The 23,682-nt window shown below is 40.3% G+C and overlaps 1 protein-coding gene across 1 annotated transcript in view; it reads left to right on the top strand.

The window, feature by feature from the left end:
• Positions 1 to 23,682, top strand: part of LOC104572452 (protein kinase C-binding protein NELL1) — a gene marked incomplete at its 5' end in the record, with an annotated part of 206,787 nt that overhangs the window by 56,699 nt on the left and 126,406 nt on the right. The window contains one exon of the mRNA XM_088534207.1: positions 2,235 to 2,363. Within this exon, the coding sequence (XP_088390333.1) occupies positions 2,235 to 2,363 (129 nt within the window). The remainder of the gene's footprint in view (positions 1 to 2,234; positions 2,364 to 23,682) is intronic.

Raw genomic sequence — 23,682 nt, 5'->3', positions numbered from 1 at the left:
ATGTGGCTGCTCTTAGCAGAGGTGCCTTGCCATGTGGCATTTACAGAGCTATTGAATAAGTTTTCAAAATTTAAAAAGTTTTTAGGCAATAATTTTAAAAGAAAACAATTTCACGTGTCTTTAGTAAATGCCAGGGCAATCTATAGATGTGGCAGGTGTTCTAACATTTTGTATTCTTAATAAGATGAGAACAATAAAGTTCTTTAGAACCTCTAATTACACACAATTGAGGTACAAAACTGGAGTGTTGACTTTCTTCCGTGCTCTTTTTACAACCTTCAACCTTGAAAACATTAGCAAGAGTCCGACTCGGAATGGAGTTGGTTCTTCTCAAATAGAGTTGATAATAAGAGATCAAAAGCAGTAAGGATTTTCCCACAGTGTTTTTTTAAAGACAGTAGCTATAGTGGTAAAAAATGGATATTTGGGGTGGTCATCGTGCCTATTTATGAATTTCAGCCGTGGCAGATCACCAGTGCTGACCTTGCAGAACTGCACTGTGATATGGAAAACTAATCAAGGGCTTGTGCTCTGGAGAAAGTGCTGCTAGACAAGGATGGTTGATCTGGGACTGGGGACTTGGCACGGACTGCTGGGGAATCATCTCTTCTGCCAATACAAGTGTTAAATTTTTCATGAGCTTATAAGCAGGAATCTCCTGATCCAGTCTCTTAAAGGAGAAAATACCATTTTATAGGCAATCGTCACATGAAAAAATGTGAGACTAAGAGATAAAAAGTCTAGAATATTGTTTTGGCACAAAATATTGGGGGATGTTGCAACTGAAGCATTCTGATAAAGGTGAAATACTTTATGCAAGTTTGGAAAAGTGGGAAATGTACATATAACAAAGCCATAGACTGTAGCAACAATCCCTACTAAATTAAAACATTTCCCCGTGTGGTATTAGTATAGTGCCTAGCCCAACATACTAATATGTTACTGAGGCTCTCGTAGTAGTAGATCCTAACAATAATAATCAAATATAACCCTATGTGGGTTCAAAGATGAATTATCATTCTGCGGCAGCAGGAAATAGGATGTCATAGTCTTGGGGGAAACGGTGACAAAGAAAATAGAAAATTCTTCATCTCCTGCATATTATTGGGAAGGCTATCAGCATATTAATCCTACTCAGTATAAATTAGATGCTGAATGGATAAGTTTGGGGAGATGGGTTCCAGTGTTCACTTTCAATTATAATTATAAAGGCAAAAATGAAAAGTCAAATACTGTGATAGAATAAATGGCTAAAGGCAGTGGCGCTGCACCCTTTTTTTCCTTTATTATTTTTTTAACCAGTCTAAAATGCTCCCAGGCTCGATAAGGCTGTATCTGGAATACTTCAGTGGTTTTTACCAGACTGTGAAATGAATGAAGGTTGGAAAGAATATCTGCAGTTTTCATTAAAGGAGGCAAAAAAGACCCAAAGAGTTTTTTCTGGGGAGAATGAGGAAGGGAGTTGAATTTTAGGGAAAGAACAAGGAAGATACTTTGTTCATAAAATTGTTCTGAAGTATAGAGTCTGAACACTGACAGATTATCTGCCTTTGCTTGCCATAAGTGAAAATTATGTTTAATATGAGCTAAAGTTTTCACAAGTTCCCTAAATATCAAATCAGAGAGTATGAATAAAGGTCTGAGCTTGACATTTAGACTTTGGAAGTCCAAATCTTCTTTTCCTTAGCAGTCTTAATTTTAGAAAGCTTTAGGATTAGTGAACCAGAACTTTTACCTTACTCCTTGATGACCAAAATTGGCAAAAACTATTTGTATATTCATTGAAGTGTGAGCTGGAATACACGTAGCTGATGTTATGCTTACATTTCTGTTATGCATAGTTTAAGCCTGTGCCTGTAAACTTCCAAGTCAATAAAAAATGGTCAAATAAAACAGAGAAGACCAGAAAGAGTAAGACTGAGTAAACTGTGATTTATATATTTTATTCTGGGTAGACTCGGTAGAAGGCTAATGTGTTGGTACAGCTTCCTGCTTTGGGGACTTCTGACTAAAAACAGTCATGCAAATAAATTTTTAGCAATATTATACTTCTAAGAATGCCTCGATAGAGGGATCTGGAAAGCCTCCGTGTGTTAGGTTGAACAGAAAGAAAATTTCTGGAAAGTACCTTGCCAAAGGTATTCAGAGCATAGTGCGGTCAATACAGATACTATATTGTGTGTATCTGAAGCAAATATGTTTTAATACCTGGTTGTGTGTTTCTTGTATTTCAGGACATGACTTCTGCGCGGAGGGGCATGTGTGCAGTGAAAATTCAGAATGCAAAAACTGGAACACAAAAGCAACTTGTGAGTGCAAGAACGGGTATCTCGCTGTCCAAGGGGACTCTGCGTATTGCGAGGGTAAGCAAAGACCTGCCCCCTTAACAACCTCCTCAAAAATGCACAGCTGAATAATGTTTGGGGAATGAATTGCATTGCAAAATCCAGTTTTCATGATGGCCTATATCATAAGGACCTCTTTTTATTCAAAACTTTTGCATCACCAGGCAGCTAGAAACGGTTCTGTGTTAAAATTGCCTGTTTATGGACATACTTTGTTGCTGTGATTTTGCCTTGACATGCTGTGGCCATGCTGTTCTCATGTGTTTCAAGCTACCATTTCTTTTTTTTTCCGGATAGTAGTGTCTACCTTGGATGCTTTTTTTGTGGAAAAATCATACACTAATACATGTTATAAAAAAGAAGTAATGATTCTGGTAGCATTTGTTGGAAATCTTAGTGTGGCGGTATGTTGGGACTGGATATTGAAATGCTGCTCTGTGGTGCTTGCTGAAATCCTTCTGTGGGCCGGGGGCTTCTCTGAAAATGGTCCTCCTATTATACAGAGGAGACCTAATTCAGAGGGGAGTGTAGCTGAGGTACTTCTGGTCATGTATTGCTTCACCACAGGAAAGATGCACTATGTCATTCTTTATCTCTTTTTTTCTTTTTTCTTTCAGTGCTACTGTTTTCTATAGCTTGCTCTTATGGTTAGCTCTGCCTTATTAAAAACTGATGAATAACAGATTCCTTTCTGCCTTTGCTTTGTGAGGTTGCTAACACGTTTGCCTATGACATTTCATATTTCATCTTTTGGCCATTATAGGACATGTTTGCGCTGCTTTGTCAAAATGTTGCTCCAGATTCTTCCTAACAGTGCCTGTGATGGTAGGGAGATGCCTTTTTTGACAAGATGTTAAAAATATATCGGAAGAATAGGAAGACAAGATGAAAGAATAAAAAGCAGGTGTGCATGAACTAGCTGAAGTGATCCCACTTTCATGGAAAAAAGCTTTTTAATGGAAAAAGTGAACAGGATTGCTTTAAGTAACAATTATAAAGCTATTTGATATGCACTAATTATAAATCTTACCATATTTTATCAGTCTGTGTGAGCAAAAATGAATAGCTCTGCATATGGACTATCAGGGACTTGCACTTTTTGTTCCAAATGTCATAGGCAGCAGAGTTGCTGTTTACTGAGAAACTTGCTTGCACAAAACAGACCTATGAGAAGAGCCGTTGTGTGGTTATTGAAAGGACTACTCAGAAATCAAAAGACACTGACAAGGTTCTTTATTGGGAGTGACACAGAATCCAGTATTTTGCCTTTTTTGATGCTTTAGAATGTGATGGTATTTTAAAGTTATTTAAAAATTGCTTTCATCAGATTTTAGTCTTTTGTTAGCTTTGTAGTGGATTTTTTTCCCTTACGTGACAAAAGCATAAACATCTTGGCGTAAATATTCTGGGGATGCGGGCTATATGTTAACAACAGTGGTGGGGGAGAGAGTTTTTGGACCAATTAGTTGATGTTACCTCTGGTCTGTGTTGTATTGGTCAGTTCGATGTGGACGAAATGAAAGGCAACAGAATAACTCTTTTTTCCCCTATATATATGTGTATATCTACATAAAGGAAGGGGAATCTCTAAATGTTGAGTTATGAGATTGCTAAATTGAGAGCAGCTTCTGGGCAGTCACTTGGAGGAGAGGAGCCGCTTGGACATGGCCAACTCCAGGTTGATGAATTGACTGGCCAAAAAATAACTCTACAGAGTTACTGTAGCTCTAGCTGTCTGCACAACACTTAAATGCACAGCAAAGATGTGATTTAAATGAAGACGTAGATATGCATCTCAAGGCAGGATTTGGCAAGTTTTGTGAGTGCAAGTTTAAGTACAAGGTTCTCTTTACTGAAGAGTAGTGGGTTTCTGTATGTACTGTGGGAATTAAATACACGAACACCTGAACAGACTGAAGCATAAAGCTGTAAAAGTGCAGCAAATGCAGCAGTCTCAGATATAGCTTTGAATTCATGTTTGTCATTCCTAAGGCTTTAAACGGAAGTGGCACCTAAGATTGTGTTTCCTTTGAGACAGTGAAGTTAAACTATTAAACCATGTGTGACATGCTGGTAAGTGGCACCTTCATTGAAAGTATTGTGGATCATTAACTTAGAGCTTTGCAGACCTCTCATTTTTTCCAACACATTCAGAAAACCTGTGTATGTGAATTTTAATGCAGATTATTAGTATTACCTTCCCTGCACTTTTCCTGGTTTTCTGCTGGCTCTTCTTGATGCAGTTTTATCCTGCTGTAATGTTGGACCTTCTCGCATAGTTTTGGTGCTGTAAAATCTCTGAAGAACACGAATCTGTTTTACTTTGTTTCAATATATATTTGTGTTTTGTCTTTAAGTGTTCTACATTCACACTTGTGTTATATTTGGAAAAAATGTTTCTTGAGTGTGTCAGAATTGGCATCAGTGAATTTGTTCAATAAATAAAAATAATTCTGAGAATGAAAAATAGTTCATTCTCAACTATTTGTCAAGGGGACAGCAGCTCACTGTTAAAATGTGTAGGATAACTATTCAGCAAATGAATATAGTTTTGGAAGTAAAATATGTTTTTAGGGCAGTCTTTCTTTGAAAACAAACAAACAAATGGAGCTTTCATGTTTCGCAAATATTTCTTAAAGTTATAAATTTTCAACACATGAGTGAGGGTGGTAGGTTATAGGTGGCACAGTAGCTCAGTGGAAAAACCAGGACTGAAATGGGGAATTCAGCCTGTGTTGTGTTGCTTCTTCCAGGTTTTGTGATGGGTACAGTAGATTTTTTTTTTTTTTAATGCTTTGCATGTCTGCAAAGCCAGAAAGCTCCACAGCCTTTGACCACTTTCTAAACACAAGTAGAGACAAGAAGGTGGAGATGGCAAATGGAGAATTTGAAGCTCAAAAATGCTATTAGAAAACTTGGACCAGATGAGTTGAAAGTTAGGCTTGTTGCTAGCATGATGATCCTCGTCTTCTAGAAGCCAAGAAAAAAATGACCAACTCTTCTGTGAAGAACTCAGTGAGGTTCAACTATACACTTCACACTGAAGAGCAAAAGCAGAACTACTTTTTCCCCTCCACATTTCAGTTCTGTTTTCATTACTGCTCTCTTGCTTGAAATATAGTCATTTTGTGCCAACAAAGTTGTTATATTGCTGCAAAAGTGCTGGGCTCATATTCACTGTGAAAGGTGTTTAGGTCTGAAGTGGGCTGAATCTCTCAGTGAAGATCAGTGCATGTCTCTCTACCCATTGACCATGGGAGGGGAATTATTGTATTTTTGACTCTATGCAGCATAACACTATGGAGCTATGTTTAGGTCTTTTTGTGGTAAGAGAAGTGCATCCATTAAGAAAATTAGTATTAATCTTCTATTACCTACTCCTCAAGAAAACGTGGTGAAAAGGATACAGTAGTATATGGCAAGATACCATGCTCATGCTGCACAGGAGTATTATTTTTCCTTTATGGTTAAGCAGTGTCATCCTCAATATTCCTGTGTTTGGTATAGAAAAACCCTTCCATTGATTAAGATGGGTCTATATGGTTGATGTTCACATGCGATCAGTATTTTGCAGGGTATTTTTTTCTCAGTTCTACCAAGATTGGCTGACGTGAGCTCTAGGATGTCTTCCTGTTTCTGATGTAAAGAGTATAAATCAGACATGTGAATTTGAGTGGTCTTTCAAGAATGGGCAGCTAAGACATTTTGTAGGGGCATAAGCAAAATTTCCGTGGCAGTAGGAGCCCCTTATCCAACATCAGGCGAGTTTTTGTCCCTAAAGAGGGCAAGACCTGTGAGGACAAAGTGTGTTGAGAACTCCTGGTACCAGTAGTGGCTGGGTGTCCCTTTGCCCCTGCCCTTCATGGGCCAGGTTTCTTTGGTTCATAATCACAAGATTAGCTCTGTGAGGAAGACTTCAGTAGAATTAATTCAGGTGGCATAGATTTTTTTTTTCCTCTATGACCTGACCTCTGTGGTCATTTTAGTGCTATTATCTCAGCTTGGAGAATTAATGAACTAAATGCCTTAATGTTTATGAAGATACTTGCTGGTTTTTGTCTCAACAGTGTCCTGTAGAGCCCCCTCACTGTGTTGTTCCAGAGTGAGCTCCACTCAGGCGCTTCACCTTTCCCTACTCCGAATGTGTTATCTTAACTTTCTGTTATAAAATTATGGCCCATTTTATAAATGTCATGTAAGTCATGAAATACTGCTAAAAGACTAAATGTTTTTCTGAAAATCCTCTGCTTGTTTTGTAGTAGGAGGAGGAACTGTAATGACTTTCCAGGAATTGCAGCTTTGAGGAGGTGGCGTAGAGATGAATAAAATGATTCTTATAACCTTCACCAAGGGAATCCTTTTTAGTTTGCTTAACTGAGTGACAACACGACATCTCAGGAGCATCCTTGCTTGATAGAGTTTTGTCTTCTGTTGTATATTTATTTTCCTATCAGTATCTCCATCAATCCAATCTGATGTTTCCAACAATTATTGAGTGACTCCCCAGAGAATACTGTAATGCTGTTTTCTGTATAAATTTCCTTTCTGTTATGAGCCGGTTAACTAGTCCTATGATGCCTGTGGTTCAGCATAAGAATAAAGTGCACAAGTAGGATGTGTACAAACTTCTTCTGCTTGAGCATGGGCTCAGTTTAATCCCTGATAGGCCATTTCCCAGAGAATATTTCTAAACTAAAAAGTAGGAAAGAGGTGTACAAAGAGATGATGAGATAAACCGAATTGAATATTCTTTGGAAAAAAAGACAACCAGAGAGGTAAGACAAATTTTCTTTCTTCATTTTAAAGCCTTTACTGCCTTTTGGACCATTTATCTGGCTGTTCAGTGAATCATTTACAATGTACTTAATCCTGAAAATGATGATTGTCCAAACTTCAGCACAGGTTGTATGATGACCTTCTCCTTGCTTACTCTGTTCCCCTATGTGTAAGATTAGGGGTCAATAAAAAATTAGATGCCACAGTCTCAAACATGTTGTTGACCTTTTCTTCCTATTAAGATGATCGTTCCCTTGTGACTCACTGCATGCAAAAATGCTTCAAAATGAATGATCTTTCCTCTCTTCTTTCCTATTTCTTAATAGATGCAGCTAAACTAGAACATTTATGGGAAGCCTTCCAAGGCCAACTTCTTTTGCTGACCGCACTCACCCTTTTTAAAATGTTGACTTTTTGTATTCAGCATTGTGTCCCTCCCTATCTGAGTGAGGGAATAGTATTCTTACTATTCAGTTTGTTTTAATGACATGCAAAAATAAAACCTTCTTTCTGTTGCAGACATAGAAGTTGCGAGAAAGTCTCTTGTCGTACAAGGTGGCTTTGAAGTGTTTTTGAAAGACACTTGTGAACCTGCTTTTTGAGACTTCAGTTACTTGGCAGTGGCGAGAGAAAGTCTCTTCTCTTGGAGATACAATTCCAATAATACATTTTTCTTGTCTACTGTTTTCATGAAGACATTTTTTTAAAATGATGCTCTTAGCCATTGCATGACTTAAGTTTGTCTTCTGTAATATGATCAGAAGGCAGATGATTAATCAGCCCCTGCATTTGTGAGTTTATGGTCTTTTAAATGAGGCTTTGGCCTCTTTGTATATGAGCTTCTAACAGAAAACTCAAAACTACCCCCATATTAAATATGGCTTTCACATGTAATTACTTAATTTTGGTGGATTTGTTTCATTTTGTTAGTGGACAGAATTTTCAAAGGAAAAAAAAGTTGAAATTATTTACTAAATAGATTCAGAAGCCTACAGGAAAAAAGGTTTATGCCCTATTTGCCTCCAGGTGGATTATTTGCATTACCAAAACTGCTTTTATATTTACAAGTAGTTTAAATTCCTATTGCAAATGCCAAACCCTAGAAGAGTGCAAGTGAAATTATTTGCCATCCCCTGGAGTTACTTTTAGTTCTTTTAGTGTAATGTCATGCTGAGATTTATATGAAAATGCATTTTAATTTCTAATAAGGTAACCATATGTTTTAAAGCTCTTGTAATAAAGTGTCATAAATAATTATGGTTCCCAAGAAACTCAACCTTGCAACTGTCAGTTCTTACGCTGGTAACCTGCATTTCAATAAGTTACAGTCATTTCTGTTAAGGAAAAAACCTTCTTTCTCGAGTTTTAAATATGGATTAAACAAGAACGCTGTGACATTTTGTGGGGTACTAATTGGAGCGGGATGTCACTGAGAAGCTTTAGCAGTAGGGGGCAAGAAATATTACTGTATCTTCCTGCTGAGTTGGCATCATCATCTATATCTTGTGTAGTGACCCCAGTAGCAATTTTTTCCTGTTACCCATTCCAGCACTGCAAGAATTTTGAGTGGAGCAGTGGCAATGGAGAACAGATGAGCATTTGCATCAAAACAGAGCAAAGCAAAGGCAGAAGTCCCTGTTGTGTTTGCAGTGATGATGGGAAGCTAGCTCACGGCTGAGCTGGCCTATGAAATGCTGAGACGTGCTTGTATATCCTGGGATTTTTTTGATTAGCCTTGAATGAGAAGCTGCCTACCCAGACAAGTCTCTAGAAACCTGTATGCTTAGCTTTTAAGACTTAATTTTTGAAGTGTTTGGGTTCGTTTTTGAACTACAGAGCATAACTGGAATCATTCAGAAATGATGTATGTATTTGTGTATTTCTCATGTGTATGTGTGTCTGTATATGCACACAGAATTTTCCTCTTGCAGTGCAGATAGTGCTTTCCTTATGAGCCTGCAAAGTCAGTGTGAAGAGTGAAAGAATTGCATTTTTATTTGTGCTTCAATTGATTTTCTAAACTATGAAGAACTGCTGTCTTTTATTAGGCTATATAAGAAATTATCTCATCTTGATGCCATTTTTCCCACATCAGTTCCAGAGAGCAAATATGACTAGAGTTGATTTAAAACCTTTTGGGATGAGGTACTGTTAAATAGTTATCTCTGGATTATCTTCTGAGTGCAGGAACCCCAGAAGCCCTGGATGTTTGTTTGCTATTTAAGTTGAGATCAAAATACAAAAATAAAAACTACTAACTGAAAAACGCCATTAATGGATCAGTAGTTGTGTTTTGGGTGCTTGAGCAAGTCTGTCTAGTGTGGGTGTTGTGGGATGTTTCTGGAATGGATTTTGGCTGAGACTGGGCAGTTGCTGCACTCTTGAGCAACTGTTTATAGGGTGGGATAAATCTCAGGAAAACGCAACCTTGCTTTAAAACAGGAGGTTGGACTAGATATCCTCTTAAAGGTCCCTTTCAGTGTTTTAAAATATTTTTTTTATGATGATTGTCATCTACTGTTGCTGTCTTGAGGGCACTGGAGGGACATTACATGCTCTTGGTTCTCCATGGTGGTTACCTTTCACAGTGCTTGGGAACAGAGGGCTGCAACTGCTTTGCACAGTTGAGCCTCTTTAAATGAGAAAACAAAAAAAAGATTTGTTTAAAGTGGATGTGCGCTTTGCTTATAGCAAGATTTACTACAGACTGACATAAAAGAAAAATGTGCCTTGGGAAGCCAGGATAAAGCCTGAATCCCGGGAGAAGACATGCAAGGGCTTTGGAGAACTTGTACCGCAGCTCAGGCAGTGCTGAGTCCAGAGGAAACGAAGGCAGTGAGGTTGGTTTAGAAAGTTTTGTTTGTGGGGTGAGATTTGTTGATGGGTGTAATGATTCCTGCGGGATTGGGCATTCAGAAAGCTCCCTGTGCCTCAAGTTACAGGCGCCAGGTCCAACTCCCAAATACAACAACCTTGGTATGTCTGGAGAGAAAGATCTACCACATTTTTGCATCAGTCAGTTATGTGCTTAGAATAAAAGTCTTTGCTGTAACACAAAGCATGTTTCAGCTGCAACTGCTGAATGAAAGTGAGTTTGTTTTTTTTTTCTTTGGTCTGAACAATACTAAATAGAAAAATCATGTGGTTACTTATTGAAAATATTCTTTATTTTTAATAGAAAGTGTATTGCTCTTGGTTATAACCAAAAGCTGTTCCAGAAATAGTATCTGTTCTCTGTTCCTTATGGGAACGTATTTTGTTTTCAATGTACAGGCAGAAAAAAACAAAATTGATTCTAAAAATACAAGACACTCTAAATCTATGATAAATGTCAGTTTATAATGACACGTTCCCTGCAAGACCTAGGGACTTACTGATATAATTCTGGGCTATGCTAGTAAATATGAAAAATGATGCATGCAAGTTAAGGAATTATTGCAAAGGCAGTTACTGGTATATGGTGAACTCTACCTGGCTTTTGGCTTTCAGTATGTGTAATTACATTCTTTCCTGGCACATCTCCTTATACAATAATATGAGTTTTCAGATTAATTTGGAATCTAGTTGTGTATTGATTGTACAAATGTGTGTCTGCATGGGTGCAAACCACTCTGGACTAATTGAAAGAGGTATTGAGCGCCTGACATAATCGAGGTGTAGCAGAGTTATGCTGGTGTATAGGAACTTCAAGGTATCCATTTCTCAAAACTGGCATTTGGAGACGCATATGTCCTTTATATATTTGAATTCAGTTTCATGTTCAAATAAGAAGCGATTCCCTCTTTTTCATTGTAATGGCTTTATGGAGAACTCCTTATAAATTTAATAAAGAAAAGGAAAAACAGTCTTACTGCATGATAAACTATATTTGAACTGAAACTGAGACCGGTTAAGTCATTTGCACTGTTCCGTAAGGATCAGAAAACCTGGATCTTCAGGAATACCAGCAAGTTGCTGTGTTGTGTTTTGTTGTGTTGTATTTTGCTAATGGCGCTAACAAAGTTGTTCATTGCCCTTCTGGTGATCTGGGAGTTTCCCTGGGTGAAGGTAATTAGTAGCACAATAATGTCAGAAAATAAACTGGGATAGGTGTAGAAATGCACGTAAACTGTGTATAAAGAAAGAAATGCTTTTTTTAGCCACAATTTTATTTAGTTCCTCTTAGTCTGAAGAATTTGGACAAAAACAAAACAAATTGGTTTAGGTAGGTAAGATGTAAAAAAAAAAAATCTTTCATTTTTAAAAAAATCTGCATTTTTCCAAGATTTGTTTAATTGTACCTGCTGACTCTTATAAATTTTGTGGCATTTAGAGATTTTTCTGGTAACACACGTTGCTATTTCTCTAGTTAGCATATGTTTCCTTCCTACCTGAAAGCTAAATTTTGGAATAAGCTTTGGTTATTCTAGATTTTTGTTTCTTGTTTCATATTTTAATTTCCTCCTTCCACTTCTGGATTAGACATCATATTTTTTCTTTTTCGTTTTCCTGTTGGAACTGCTTTCCTCAAGTTTCTGATTAATTGCATTTCATTAATCTAAAATGCTTTTGGTTGGTACTGTGGAAGATTTTGCTCTTTTTATATCTCGTCCTGAACATTCTTGCATGCCTTGTGCCGCATGCCTTGTACTACTGCAAATGTTCTCTGTAGGGATCACTCCGTTTCAGCAGCAGCAAATGGTTTTCTTTCTACTTAAGAAGTGTCTGGAAATCGGCTGCAAATGGCTATATTAATTGTAGGATGGGTTTATTTTGAGTTTTAATTCTTTCTGTCTGATTTCTTAAAATAGGTTTCTGTTTTGCTTAATGTGCTGCAGTCATTTAAGTAAAAATGGGCAAGCAAAGAAACCCCTTCTGCCTGAAATGCAGACTCCTTTCTATGTCTCATCTTCTGGATTGTTTACCTCTCATCTTCATTTTTACTACTTTGCTTCCCCATTTTTTATGACTCATGTTTTCCCTTCAAGCTTTGGCCAGAGAATGCATCTGTATGTGTTGGTAGCTGTTAGTGCTGAGATAATCATATGAATACACAGCAGCATCTTCAGATGTAAATGTGGGTTAGTCTTAGCTCAAACACACTGGGCTTTGCAAAAGGAGAGAAGATCTAATTTGCTAAGAATTAACTTTGAGAATTTATTGCTTCAGTGCTTGCAGTGCCTTGACTATCCTGCTGGATAAAAAACCATCACCCAATATTTGGGCAAGTAGAGATGCCAGGGCAGCATGAGAGTATCTAATGCACTCCCATCTTCAGGAGATGGGAGCAGGGAGAGGAATCCTGCTTTCTTTGCATGAAGCACATCCTTCCCACTGGAATATGGGCATTGTTTTCCATCTTGTTCTCTGGGAAGAATTATGCAAGGTTACATACGCTTGTATTTAACTGGAGGAGCGGCAAATGGGACTAGTGTATTGGAAAGACCCATCATTGGTGGATTATAGTATCTGGACAACCACCCCTGAGGCTGATTCAGACTCTTGGAGATGCCAGGCTCAGGCATGTGAATAATTTTTCAGTTGCACTCTGCCGGTAGTGGTGAATTTCCTCCATTTGTTTGGGCACAAGTGACATTCACCTTTGAAGGTCAGGCCTTCGGCTCGGTTCTGCAGCTTTAACCTGTTACCCTGTAGGTGACTTGATTTGCTTTTTGGCTTTCAGGCTAGCTAGCTGAATCAATGCTCCTGTGAAAAGGTCAGCAGCCAACTGAAGTGTATTCAGATTGTAAAATAAATAAATGTAAGGCACAACTTCTAATCTTTCTTTTCCACGAGAATCAATTCCGAGCCTGGTGCTGCTGCTATGTGTGCTTTTCATCTAATGATTTTTTTTCCTGTGCAAACAGTAATATCAAATTTGAGTAAAACACGATGCATTTTCCTGCCTAGCAGGACAACAAGAAGATGGGAGCGAAGCAGCAATGCACCTCCTCATGGTTAGCACCTTCCTGCCTTTTACCATTGCTGCCATCCTGCAGAAGACTATGAAACTCGGGTTTACAACGAGATGGATGGTTCTCACTGCTGTGAGAAGTCACTTCTTTTGTGTCTGTGGGTTGGAGGAGCAGCTTCCTTGCTGCAGGTGCAAGGAGAGTGGCAGTTTGCCTTCACCTGAGCCCTAACACATTCTGTCAGGCAGCTCTTGGTTAGTATCGGCATTATTGGATATCCATTAACGAGCAGCAGATGATGAATGTAGGGGTGGACCGAGCCATCCTCTCTTGTTAAATGTTTGGGAACAAATGAATTTCCATTTTGGGTGAGTAGGAGTCTTTTTTTTTTTTTTTCCTCCCCTTGGTTGGAATAAATAGCTGTGGACCTCAGTTATGTCTATTTTGCAATTCACATAAATTTTGAAATGAACTAATGAGGGTCGTGGAAATGAGAACTGTATCTTGGACGATGCAAGAATCTAATCAATGTGAATTCCCATGAGTTGTATCTGTTTTGTGTTAGGCTCCTATTGATTTTTGTAAACATTTGAGTGTTGGCCATAATCCCCTTTGAATACAAATCATTCCCTGGTAGCTTGTCTGTATTTTAATTAATTTTAAAACAACTGACTTGAGAACTCTGCCTGTATGGTTATTGCTAAAGGAAAGAAATTCATGCTCATTGTCTTCACTAAACTGATCCCTGTGAAATCAGGTCTCAGGAACTGATGGTAGCGGGAAAACCTGAGACAGCTGGGAAATGTCCAGCTTAGAAATTGCAAGTGAATCAAGAATCTTGAGGGTAAGGCAATTGCTTTACGGTCCAGTATTTTAAAAAAAAAAAAAAAAAAAAAAAAAAAAAAAAAAAAAAAACCTTGCACAAGTTGGTTACAATTCCTAAGGTCTGTGTCCTTTGGAAGAGGACCTAAAGCAGCCTGAGCTAGAGCTGGGCTCTGGGACCAGAGCGCTTGGTCACCTGGGCATTATACCCTCACTCCAGTATAGAGGTACAGAGATGAGCTGTCTCTTCCCTTTTAGACTTGATTAGTTATTATTTTCTTAATCTATAGTCTGATTGATTGGTGGATTTTTTGACATAAGTCATAGAAAACAATATTTCAGTTGAAGAGATGAGACTGAAATTGGTTTTATGACTTCAGCATTCAAGCAACTAGCAGAAGAGCTGGTCCTGTCATTGCTTGAACTATGTGTATAATAACAGTAGAGATATTTGGCCAGTGGATAGAGCATCATCTGTTAAACTGTTTGGAGCTACAGGGGACAAACTGAGCTTAGGCTGTTATGGCTGCAGCACTGTCAGATGCTACTATTTGATATTCCTGATTAGGGGTGCATTTAAGCCCTAGGGGAAATTTGATGTTAACATGTGTCACTTGTATGTCTTATCACTGGCTGGTTTTGTCTACTGGGGCATATTAGATTATTACTTGGCTGTATCAAGAAAAGATGATTTGCTTCTTGGAAAGAAAAAAAGAATAGAATGTTATCTCAGTTGCAGTTTTTTAGCCAACAGGGCCATAGCGAGGACTTAAACCTGTATTTTTTCTCAGGTAGGACCGAACAGCTGAGTAACAGCCAGTGGAATTGCAGGAATAATGTGATGCTCTGGTGTGCTCATAGACATGAAACAGCTTGTGTATGTGTTTAAGTTTATAATTAACTCATCTTGACTCAGATTGATGTGCTTGTCTGCTACTAAACTTGCAGCATTTTGGTTTTGGCTTGCTTTATAGGCAGTCTTCATTAAGAGATGCCATTGCAGTTGCAGGGGAGCTTTAACCTTGTTTCTTTTTATTATTCATGGTTAGGTATGAAGCACGTGGCATGGAAAGCTCTAATGATGGGAACTATGTAGTCTTGTAACTGCTTTTATTACTGCAGTGTCTATTTATGGACCCAGCATACCCCTATAGTAGGTGTTATTCAAATATTTAATACAAAGGTGATTGCTTTCCCAGGAGGTGTTAACCTGCGTATAGAATACAATATAGTGTTTGATGTAGGAGGAAAACACATGGGAATGCAATTTGAGGCTGAAAGCTCTTTTTATAAGTTAAACCCTGTCTATTTAAGTGAATAAGATCTGCTTTTTTTCTCATTACAAAACTAGACTAATTCCATTGCCACATATTGATTGTGGTGATAAAACTAAGGCAGGGACCTCTCTCCGGAAAAGAAGGAAGTTCCACTAAGTTTTTGCTTTGGTGAGAGCTGCCAACTGCTACCACAGCCTTGGAATGAAGGAGTCTTCTGGGGATAGCTTAAGCTCTTGGCAGGGGTTTGCCCTCTTGGAGGGAGCAGTGGTTCCTTTCCACCCAGAAAAGAGCTGTGGTTTGGCGTAGAACGGCCTTCAAGCACCGAGTTGTCAAAGTTGTGACTTGACTTGTGTGGAAAATCTCACTGTCAAGAACCGAATGTCCAAAAAGGAGATAGAGAAGTCCTAAAACCTGAATAAGTCAGTCTCCCTCCTCCCTGTCCTGCTCTTCAGCCAGGCCGTGGGCGAATCCCGCTATTGCTGAATACCCAAACCTGTGTATTCTGCTCAGACTGTAGTTGGGAGCCAAGCTCTTGGCACCGAATGGGTGATGGTAGGTGTGATAGGGGACATCGTGATGGGTTGTAAGGGTAAAAACAAATGTGATTTAAAAAAAAAAAAAGGGCAAAATGGATGTGTCAAGAAAATGCAATTGAATTTTTGATTAAATCTGAAGCTATGTGAACCTGGGATGCTGCGTTGACTTCACATGATGCTGTGACTAGGAGTTTAAATGGTGCCAGGCATGTCCTTCTGCAGATTGCTTCCCCTCTGCCAGTTGCTTTTTTCTGATGAGGAATAATTTGGAGGGATATTTATTATAAAATGTGAAGGTACCAAAAAGTGCTTAATTCTTAGCTTGAGTTGCTTTTTTATGAAAAGTACCATCCATAGCTACATGCACACCCATGCATATTTATACATTAGTATATTTTAGATATTAGCTACATCTTTACCTTTAGGGTGTTGTTTTGTCTGTAGCAATTGTGTTGCAATAATCAAAACATCAGAGAAACAAAGAAAAACTCCTTTTTTAGTGTCATAGTACTTACAATGTCTGACAGATAGAAGTAATTATTTTCTGTGTGAAAAAGCATGCAGTAAAACTGCCCTGGAAACTAGGCAGCAACCAAAGTGCGTGTCAAGTAGGTAACAAATATGCTTGAAATGGATGGGACTTTCTGCTGGGGCCAAGTTTGGTTGTTACCTTCGGGTATTTTATTGTGCTGTGGAGCTGTTTGTTTTCACTGTTTTGGTGACTAAATTCTGACTTACTGGGAATGATTGCTTTCCTTCCAGCAGGTGCTGGTCACAATTTTTCTTATTTGAAAAACAAAGTCTCGTCAAACTTGTTGCGTTGACTACTTAGATCTGTGTTGACACTTGCCTGCTTTCTCCTTTAGTATGTGCAATCTGCAACCCTAAACTTCATTTATTGTTTTCTCTAGATTTCTGTGTACTTTGCTTTACCCTACTAGAACATCACAACATGATCAGCTTTTTTTTTTTTTTCCTCTAAAAGCTGGGGCCAGAAGTTTTACCCACTGCTCACAGATGCAAGGACTAGACTGTTAAGTGTTACGCTTTTAATCGTGCTTGCCTCTACTCTTTATTGGGGAGAGCTGACAAGCTGATTTACAATGAGCAGCTTAAACAAGATGCAAATATTTTCCCAAGCCTTTTATCCTTATTTCCTCCATTGTTTCTGCATGGACATTATTTTTTTTTCTAGTGTCATGTTTTTTTTCCTGAGTTAATAAAAAGGCGTTCAAGCTTCCTCTTGGACTCCTAAATTCCGCTTTCAATGCCATTTCTGTTTTTAAATACCAAGCTGCAGCTCTGCCTGCTTCATGATCTATTTTGCATGGTTCAAAAAGCCCAGCATGGCTCTCTAGGGTCAGTAGGGCACAGTTATGTTTTCTAAGGTTTATCATGATACTCCAAATGATGGTAACCTGCACATCTTGGGCAGATGTCAGTCTGGGTCATTGGATGCTAGCATGTTGATTGAACTTAAAAATTGCAATAGAAACTGCTTTTAAGGATGGCAAATAGTCTTTGTCACAAACATACAGTAAGCAATTAAATTCATTTTATAGCAGATTTTCTATTGACAGTTTCCTGAGTTGGCACTTGGGACAAAGTCACGGTCAATTTTGCAGCCTGTTTCTTTCCTGCTTCTGTTCAGGGTGCTATCCTAGTGCATTGAAATCTGTGGATCTCCAGATTTATAAAAAGTTGCATAAAAGCTTTTTCAGCAGCCTCATTTAAGCTGCCTCACCCAAACAGTCTCTAGTTTTGTATCTCCAGAAGTTCAAATTCTGTAAGAATGCTTTGCAGCCCTTTTAGGACCGAATGTTTTGTAAATGCCACAGTAGTGTTAAATAAGACTATACTTAGAGGTGAAAAACTTTGGGTTTTTTAGTGCGTGCAAATAGTGTGCTGGTTAAAGCACCTGCTGAAAATGACTGCAGCTTAAAGAAAATGACAAATCTTGAGCTGCAGAGCAGCTGTCAGTCCTTTTTGCTTGCCTGGCTAAGGCCATTAGCCTTCAGTGGATGGCAGTTCACATGGACTCTAGTTCCTAAAAGCAAGGACAAACATGGTAGAAAAGGGCAAATCAGTTAAGGGATGTGTAGAGAAGATACAATTGTATTCTGCATGTCTGCCCATGCTGATTGGCATTCTGTTTTAAAGAAGCACTTCTCCAGTTTGCTTCAATTTTTGAGAGAGAGGATGAATCTCTAAAGATATTTCAGTTCATAATCTTCTCTTTTAATCCTTAAAGTCTCATGATTTTAATGAGAATTTTAGGTGCTTAAGTAGGATTTAGAAGTCTAGACACCTTCACCCAGGCTGCCTATGTTCTTGGAGATGCCCTAAGGTATAAGTAAGCTGCTTCCTGCTGAATGAAGGGAGGTTTCTAAGCCTTGAGGAGAGGCGAGAATTGAGCCAAGCCCCCCTCACTTGTGTTCCAGGTCAGCTAGTGGGGCCAGCTTGCTGCCCAGAAGGCTGCTTGATGTAAATCTCCTTCTGTTTATCACCCTTCAAGTCCCACAGCAACCCTGGGAACCTCCTCTACCTCAAGGCTATCAATCTGGATCCAGAACTCGGATACTAAAAAGTCTTTGGGAACTGTTAATACTTATATGATAGTTTTCAACTCCAAAACATTAGTTTAGTCATGGGCACGCAGCATGGGGAATAACGCACGCAGCATGGGGAATAAACAAGGGGACCTGGAGATGCGTGTGTGATTGCAGGGCTGTGATCTTGTTGCAATTACTGAGACATGGTGGGACAGCTCTCATGACTGGAATGTGGCCATGGATGGCTTTAGGATTTTCAGGAAGGACAGGACAGGAAGGCGAGGTGGTGGAGTTGCCCTTTACGTGAGAGAACAACTGGAATGTCTGGAGCTCAACATAAGGGAGGATGAAGTGCGAGCTGAGAGCCTGTGGGTGAGGATTAAAGGGCAGGCCAACAGGGGCGACATTGTCGTGGGAGATTACTACAGACCTCCTGACCAGGGAGAGGAAGTGGATGAGGCCTTCTACAGGCAGCTGCAAGAAGCCTCACGATCTCAGGCCATGGTCCTTATGGGGGACTTCAACCATGCTGATGTCTGCCAGGATAGTCACCCAGCTGGAACAGAGAGTCCAGGAGGTTACTGCAGAACATTGCAGGTAATTTCTTGATGCAGGTGGTTGATGAGCCAACAAAGGAGAGGGGTACTGCTAGACTTGATACTAACAAACAGAGATGGTCTAGTGGGAAATGGGAAGGTTGGGGGCAGTCTTGCTGCAGTGACCACGAGATGATGGCATTCACAATCCTGTGAGGAGGAAGCTGGACAAGAAGTAGGATTGCAGCCCTGGACTTCAAGAGAGCTAGCTTGGACCTCTTCAGGGAGCTCCTTGGGGGAATCCCCTGGGTCAGGGTCCTAGAAGGAAAGGGGGTCCAGGAGAGTTGGCTACTGTTCAAGCAGCGCTTTCTCCAAGCTCAGGATCGATGCATTCCTATAAGAAAGAAGTCAGGCAGGGCAGGCAGGAGACCTGTGTGGATGGGCAAGGAGCTGTTTTGTAAACTTAATGAGAAAAAGAGCATTTACATAGCATGGAAGAAGGGCCAGGCCACATGGAAAGAATATAGAACATTGTCAGAGAATGCAGGGATGCAACGAGGAAGGCCAAGGCCCACTTGCAATTAGAGTTAGCAAGAGATGTCAGGGGCAACAGGAAGGGCTTCTATAAATATATCACCAGCAAGAGGAAGGCCAGGGAAAATGTTAGTCTGCTGCTGAATGGGGAGGGTGCCTTGGTGGCGGAGGATGCAGAGAAGGCAGAGTTACTAAATGCCTTCTTTGCTTCTAGCTTTACTGCTGATGCTAGTTCCCGTGAACTACAGAGCACAGGGACAAGAGAGAGAACCAGGAGAGAGGAGGAATTGCCGCTGGTCGAGGAGGATTGGGTTAGGGAATATTTAGGCAGACTGGATGCCCATAGATCTGTGGGCCTGGATGGGATGCAGCCAAGAGTGCTGAGGGAACTGGCGGGGGTTGTTGCTCCGCTGCTCTTCATCATATTTGAGAGGTCATGGAGGGCAAAGGAAGTGCCTGAGAACTGGAAGAAACCCAGCGTCACTCCAGTCATCAAAAAGGGCAAGAGGGAAGACTCCGGAAACTACAGGCCCATCAGCCTCACTTCTGTCCTGGGAAAGGTGATGGAGCAGCTCATCCTAGAGACCATCTCTAGGTATGTCAAGGAGAAGGTGTTCAGCAGTAGTTAGCATGGATTCACCAAGGGAAAGTCATGTTTGACAAACTTGATATCCTTTTATGGTGAGGTGACTGGCTGGCTGGATGAACCATGAACCATTTGCCGATGACACCAAACTTGGAGGAGTGGCCAACGCTCCTGAGGGCTGCACTGCCATTCAGAGAGACCTGGACAGAATGGTGAGCTGGGCAGAGAGGAACCTCATGAGGTTCAACAAAGACAAGTGCAGGGTCCTGCCCCTGGGGAGGAATAACCGCAGGCACCAGTGCAGACTAGGGGTTGATCTGCTGGAAAGCAGCCCCGTGGAGAGCAATTTGGGAGCCCTCGTTGACAACAAGTTAACCATGAGGCAGCAATGTGCCCTCATGGCCAAGGCGGCCAGTGGGATCCTGGCCTGCATCAGGAGGAGCGTTGTCAGCAGGTTGAGAGAGGTGATCCTGCTCCCCTCTCTACTCAGCTCTGGTGAGGCTGCACCTGGCGGATTGGGAGCAGATCTGGGCTCCCCAGGACAAGAGGGACGTGGAGCTTGTAGAGAGGGTCTAGTGTAGGGCCACAAAGATGATTAAGGGTCTGGAACACCTATTATATGAGGAAAGACTAAGTGAGCTGGGCCTGTTTAGTCTGGAGAAGAGAAGACAGAGGAGATCTGATCAATATGTACAAGTACCTGAGGGGAGAATATAGAGAGCATGGGGCCAAGCTCTTCTCTGTCGTGGCTAGTGACAGGACAAGGGATAGTGGGTACAAGCTGAAATACAGGAAGTTCCACCTCCATGTGAGGAAGAATTTATTTCCTGTGAGGAAAGTCCTGAGGACTTCCTGTCCTGTGAGTTTGAAAGCTGTGGTAGTGGGGGACGGGGGAGGAGATACTCACCAACGGTCTGTCGACTGTAGGTTCAATCGCCTTCCTAGGAGCGAATCGAGTTCCCAAATAGTGTGATCAACTATAAGCTCGACTCCGGCAGTATTGGATTCACGAACAGTCTGTCAAAGGTAGGTCCAATCGACAACCCCCGCAAGCAAGTGGTCGAATTCACAAACAGCATGATTTATTCAAGTGCAACATTTACAAAGCAGGTTTTGGATGTCAGTACAGGAAATTCTCCACTACAGGGTGGGGTTTTTAGCTAGCTCTGGTGTTCAAGTGTGCAATCATCACTCACCCCAGTAGATGGGAGAGGGCTCTCAGTCTCGAGTCTCCTCAGGCAACGTCCCAACCTGAGGGGAGGAAAGGGGCATCAGCACCTCGACTGATCCAAAATTTACTATTCAATCTTCCCTCTCACTTCTTAGCCTTCTCAGGCAGCAATCTGAGGGGAGGAAAGGGGTTTGGTCTGTTGACTGAACACAGAGTTAAGACGGATTCTTCCCTCCTCCTTTTCATCCTTAGTTCACCTTTTATACTTTTCTTTACATTCAGGTGGAGCTTGTGTGACTATATTTAATATTTTTAATAAATTTAATATTGGACTAATTTAATATCGTTATTGATTGGTTAAAAAAAAAAAGTTTCTCGCTTTTGTTTAAAGGTACGGTCAATGGAAAATCTAAAGCGCATGCTCCGCAAGGAGTGGTTGTCCTTGGAGGCAGGTAACTTTTGGGATGGAGGTGTGTTTTGACATTATAATGAGCTTATAATGAGCAAAGTTCAAGCAAAGTTCATCCAAAAGGAGTGATTTGCCACCCTTGCTGGCTCAGCACCGGACGTGTTATCGTCTGTCTCCCACTGGGCAGCTACTGTGCGGCTTATCAGCAGCCCAGCACAGGGAGTGCAACAGAGTTTGGCCGCGGTGTCTTCACTCCCCTCCACCCTCCGTTACTCCCCTTTGCAGTTGCGAGGAGGGCACATTGTGCTGCCTAGGCAAGAGGAGCAGAGTCCGTGCGCACCAGCCATCCTGGAAGAGACAACTGTGCATCACCCCAAGCAAGCTTCTGTAATGGCAAAACTTGGGTTAGATCCTAGTTTTCCTCCATTTCCCCTTTTCAAGCAATTCTTCTGCAGGCTGCACAGAGAGTTTGTGGAGTCTCCTTCTCTGGAGATCTTCCAAACCCTCCTGGATGCAACCCTATGCCATGTGTTCTAGGTGTCCCTGCTGGAGCAGGGGCCTTGGACTAGATGATCTCTAGAAGTCCCTTCCAACCTTAACCATTCTGTGATTATGTGATTCTGTGATTCGTTTATATCTAGTTCTGTGGTTTGACTAAATCATTTGGATGTTTAGAAAGACTAAAATAACACCCCTATTAGTATCCTAAGAAATAAGCACTTGCAGTATGTATATGAAGAGTAACGCCCCTGTCAGTGGTTCATTACAAAGATCAAAATAGGTAATAGTTGGGCAAAGTGAATAAATTTCAATATCCTTGAAGAGGAAACTGAGCTGAAGAGCTAGCTCTTTTCTCAGGTATGTTATCTGTAGAGTAGCTCAGTTAATTTGTCAAATAGATTTAATTAACATAGGTGTCAGTAAATAAAATTGATAGATAAGATTTGTGTTTGTGCTCATATTGTGATCTTATGAGTAGACTCTTTTCCCCACTTGAGAGATTAGGATAAATTTACAACAGTCCTATTTTGAAGAGCTTAAATTAGACGCACAGCACAAGATCCTGATGTTTTGAAAGCTGTAACAATTTTGTGTAACACTAGATCAATGCTAAGGGGATTTGGGAGATGCCCGGATTATGTCTAACATATGACTTTTATGAATGAGTGTTCAACAATTAGATTGTATGCTTATGTGTTTCCCAGTATAATTTTTGTAGCTTGATGGTACCATTGAGAACAGATATAAAACTCCCTTTACGCTGACTACTTCTGTATGTAATAGGGAAATGCCCTGTACATCTCCTGATGACTGTCCTTAGTTCTTGGAGTTATTTATCTTTAAGAGAAAAGCCTCACCCAGTAAATATCTCCATGATGGAAAACCAAACCTATATATCTCTGGGAGTCTTGGCATTTCTTTGTCTGAAAGGTAATGTTTTAATTATCTACATTGATAGCCTGAATGAGGATAAATGAGTTTTCTGATTGGTAGTATTAGAAGCAGCAAACACCAGAAAGCAGAAACCTCATTACGAAATAGAAGCATTTGGAATGGCATGTTATGTTAGAAAGTATGACTTTGAATTTTATCAGACTTCTATAATGTTCAGCTGTGTTCTCTCATACATCATTTACTGTCTTCATTAAAGGCCAAGTAACTCCACGTCCTAACTTGAAATAATTTCTGAAAGTAAATTTGAAGTTGTTTGGCTCAGTGTTTATAAGCTTGGTTGATTGAGGGTTTTTTATTGCCTTTGAGAACACGATATTCTTATTGCCAAGTTTCGTGAGCTGGATTTTAAAAATGCTATTTGTTACCACCTACGGAGATCCAAAGTCTTTTAGAAGTTCTTCCTTTTTAAATTTTTCTTTTTCTCCTTCCCCCTCTAGATTATATGAAATAGTATACTGGGGACAATTTCACAGCATGGAGTTCTTGTCTGGGCCACCTTTGACCTGTAGCAGCAATGTCCTAATAGAAGTCGCCAGTACCTAAGGTTTTTTACTTGTTTTCCCAAATTAGCACCTACTTGACTACTTCTGGAGCCTCACCCCATAAAGGGTTCTGAGATGTGTGAAAATGCCAAAAGACTGTCCACCCACTCATCAGAGTCCTCTTGCTGTTGAAGTCTGAGGTGATCAGCTGATCATTAGGAAGGCAGCGATTGCTGCCTCAAAAGGTTTGCTGTGACTTGCTGATCTTCAAGGGGAATTTAAAGGGAAATTTCTGCGTGGGAGGTGGGGA

Source organism: Tinamus guttatus, unplaced genomic scaffold, assembly GCF_059628265.1.
Source record: "Tinamus guttatus ecotype Peru unplaced genomic scaffold, ASM5962826v1 Tinamus_guttatus_pri_ptg000546l, whole genome shotgun sequence".
In the NCBI taxonomy this organism is placed as follows: domain Eukaryota; kingdom Metazoa; phylum Chordata; class Aves; order Tinamiformes; family Tinamidae; genus Tinamus; species Tinamus guttatus.
Note: the sequence above shows the minus strand (reverse complement) of the source record. Positions and strands in the feature narration are given on the sequence as shown.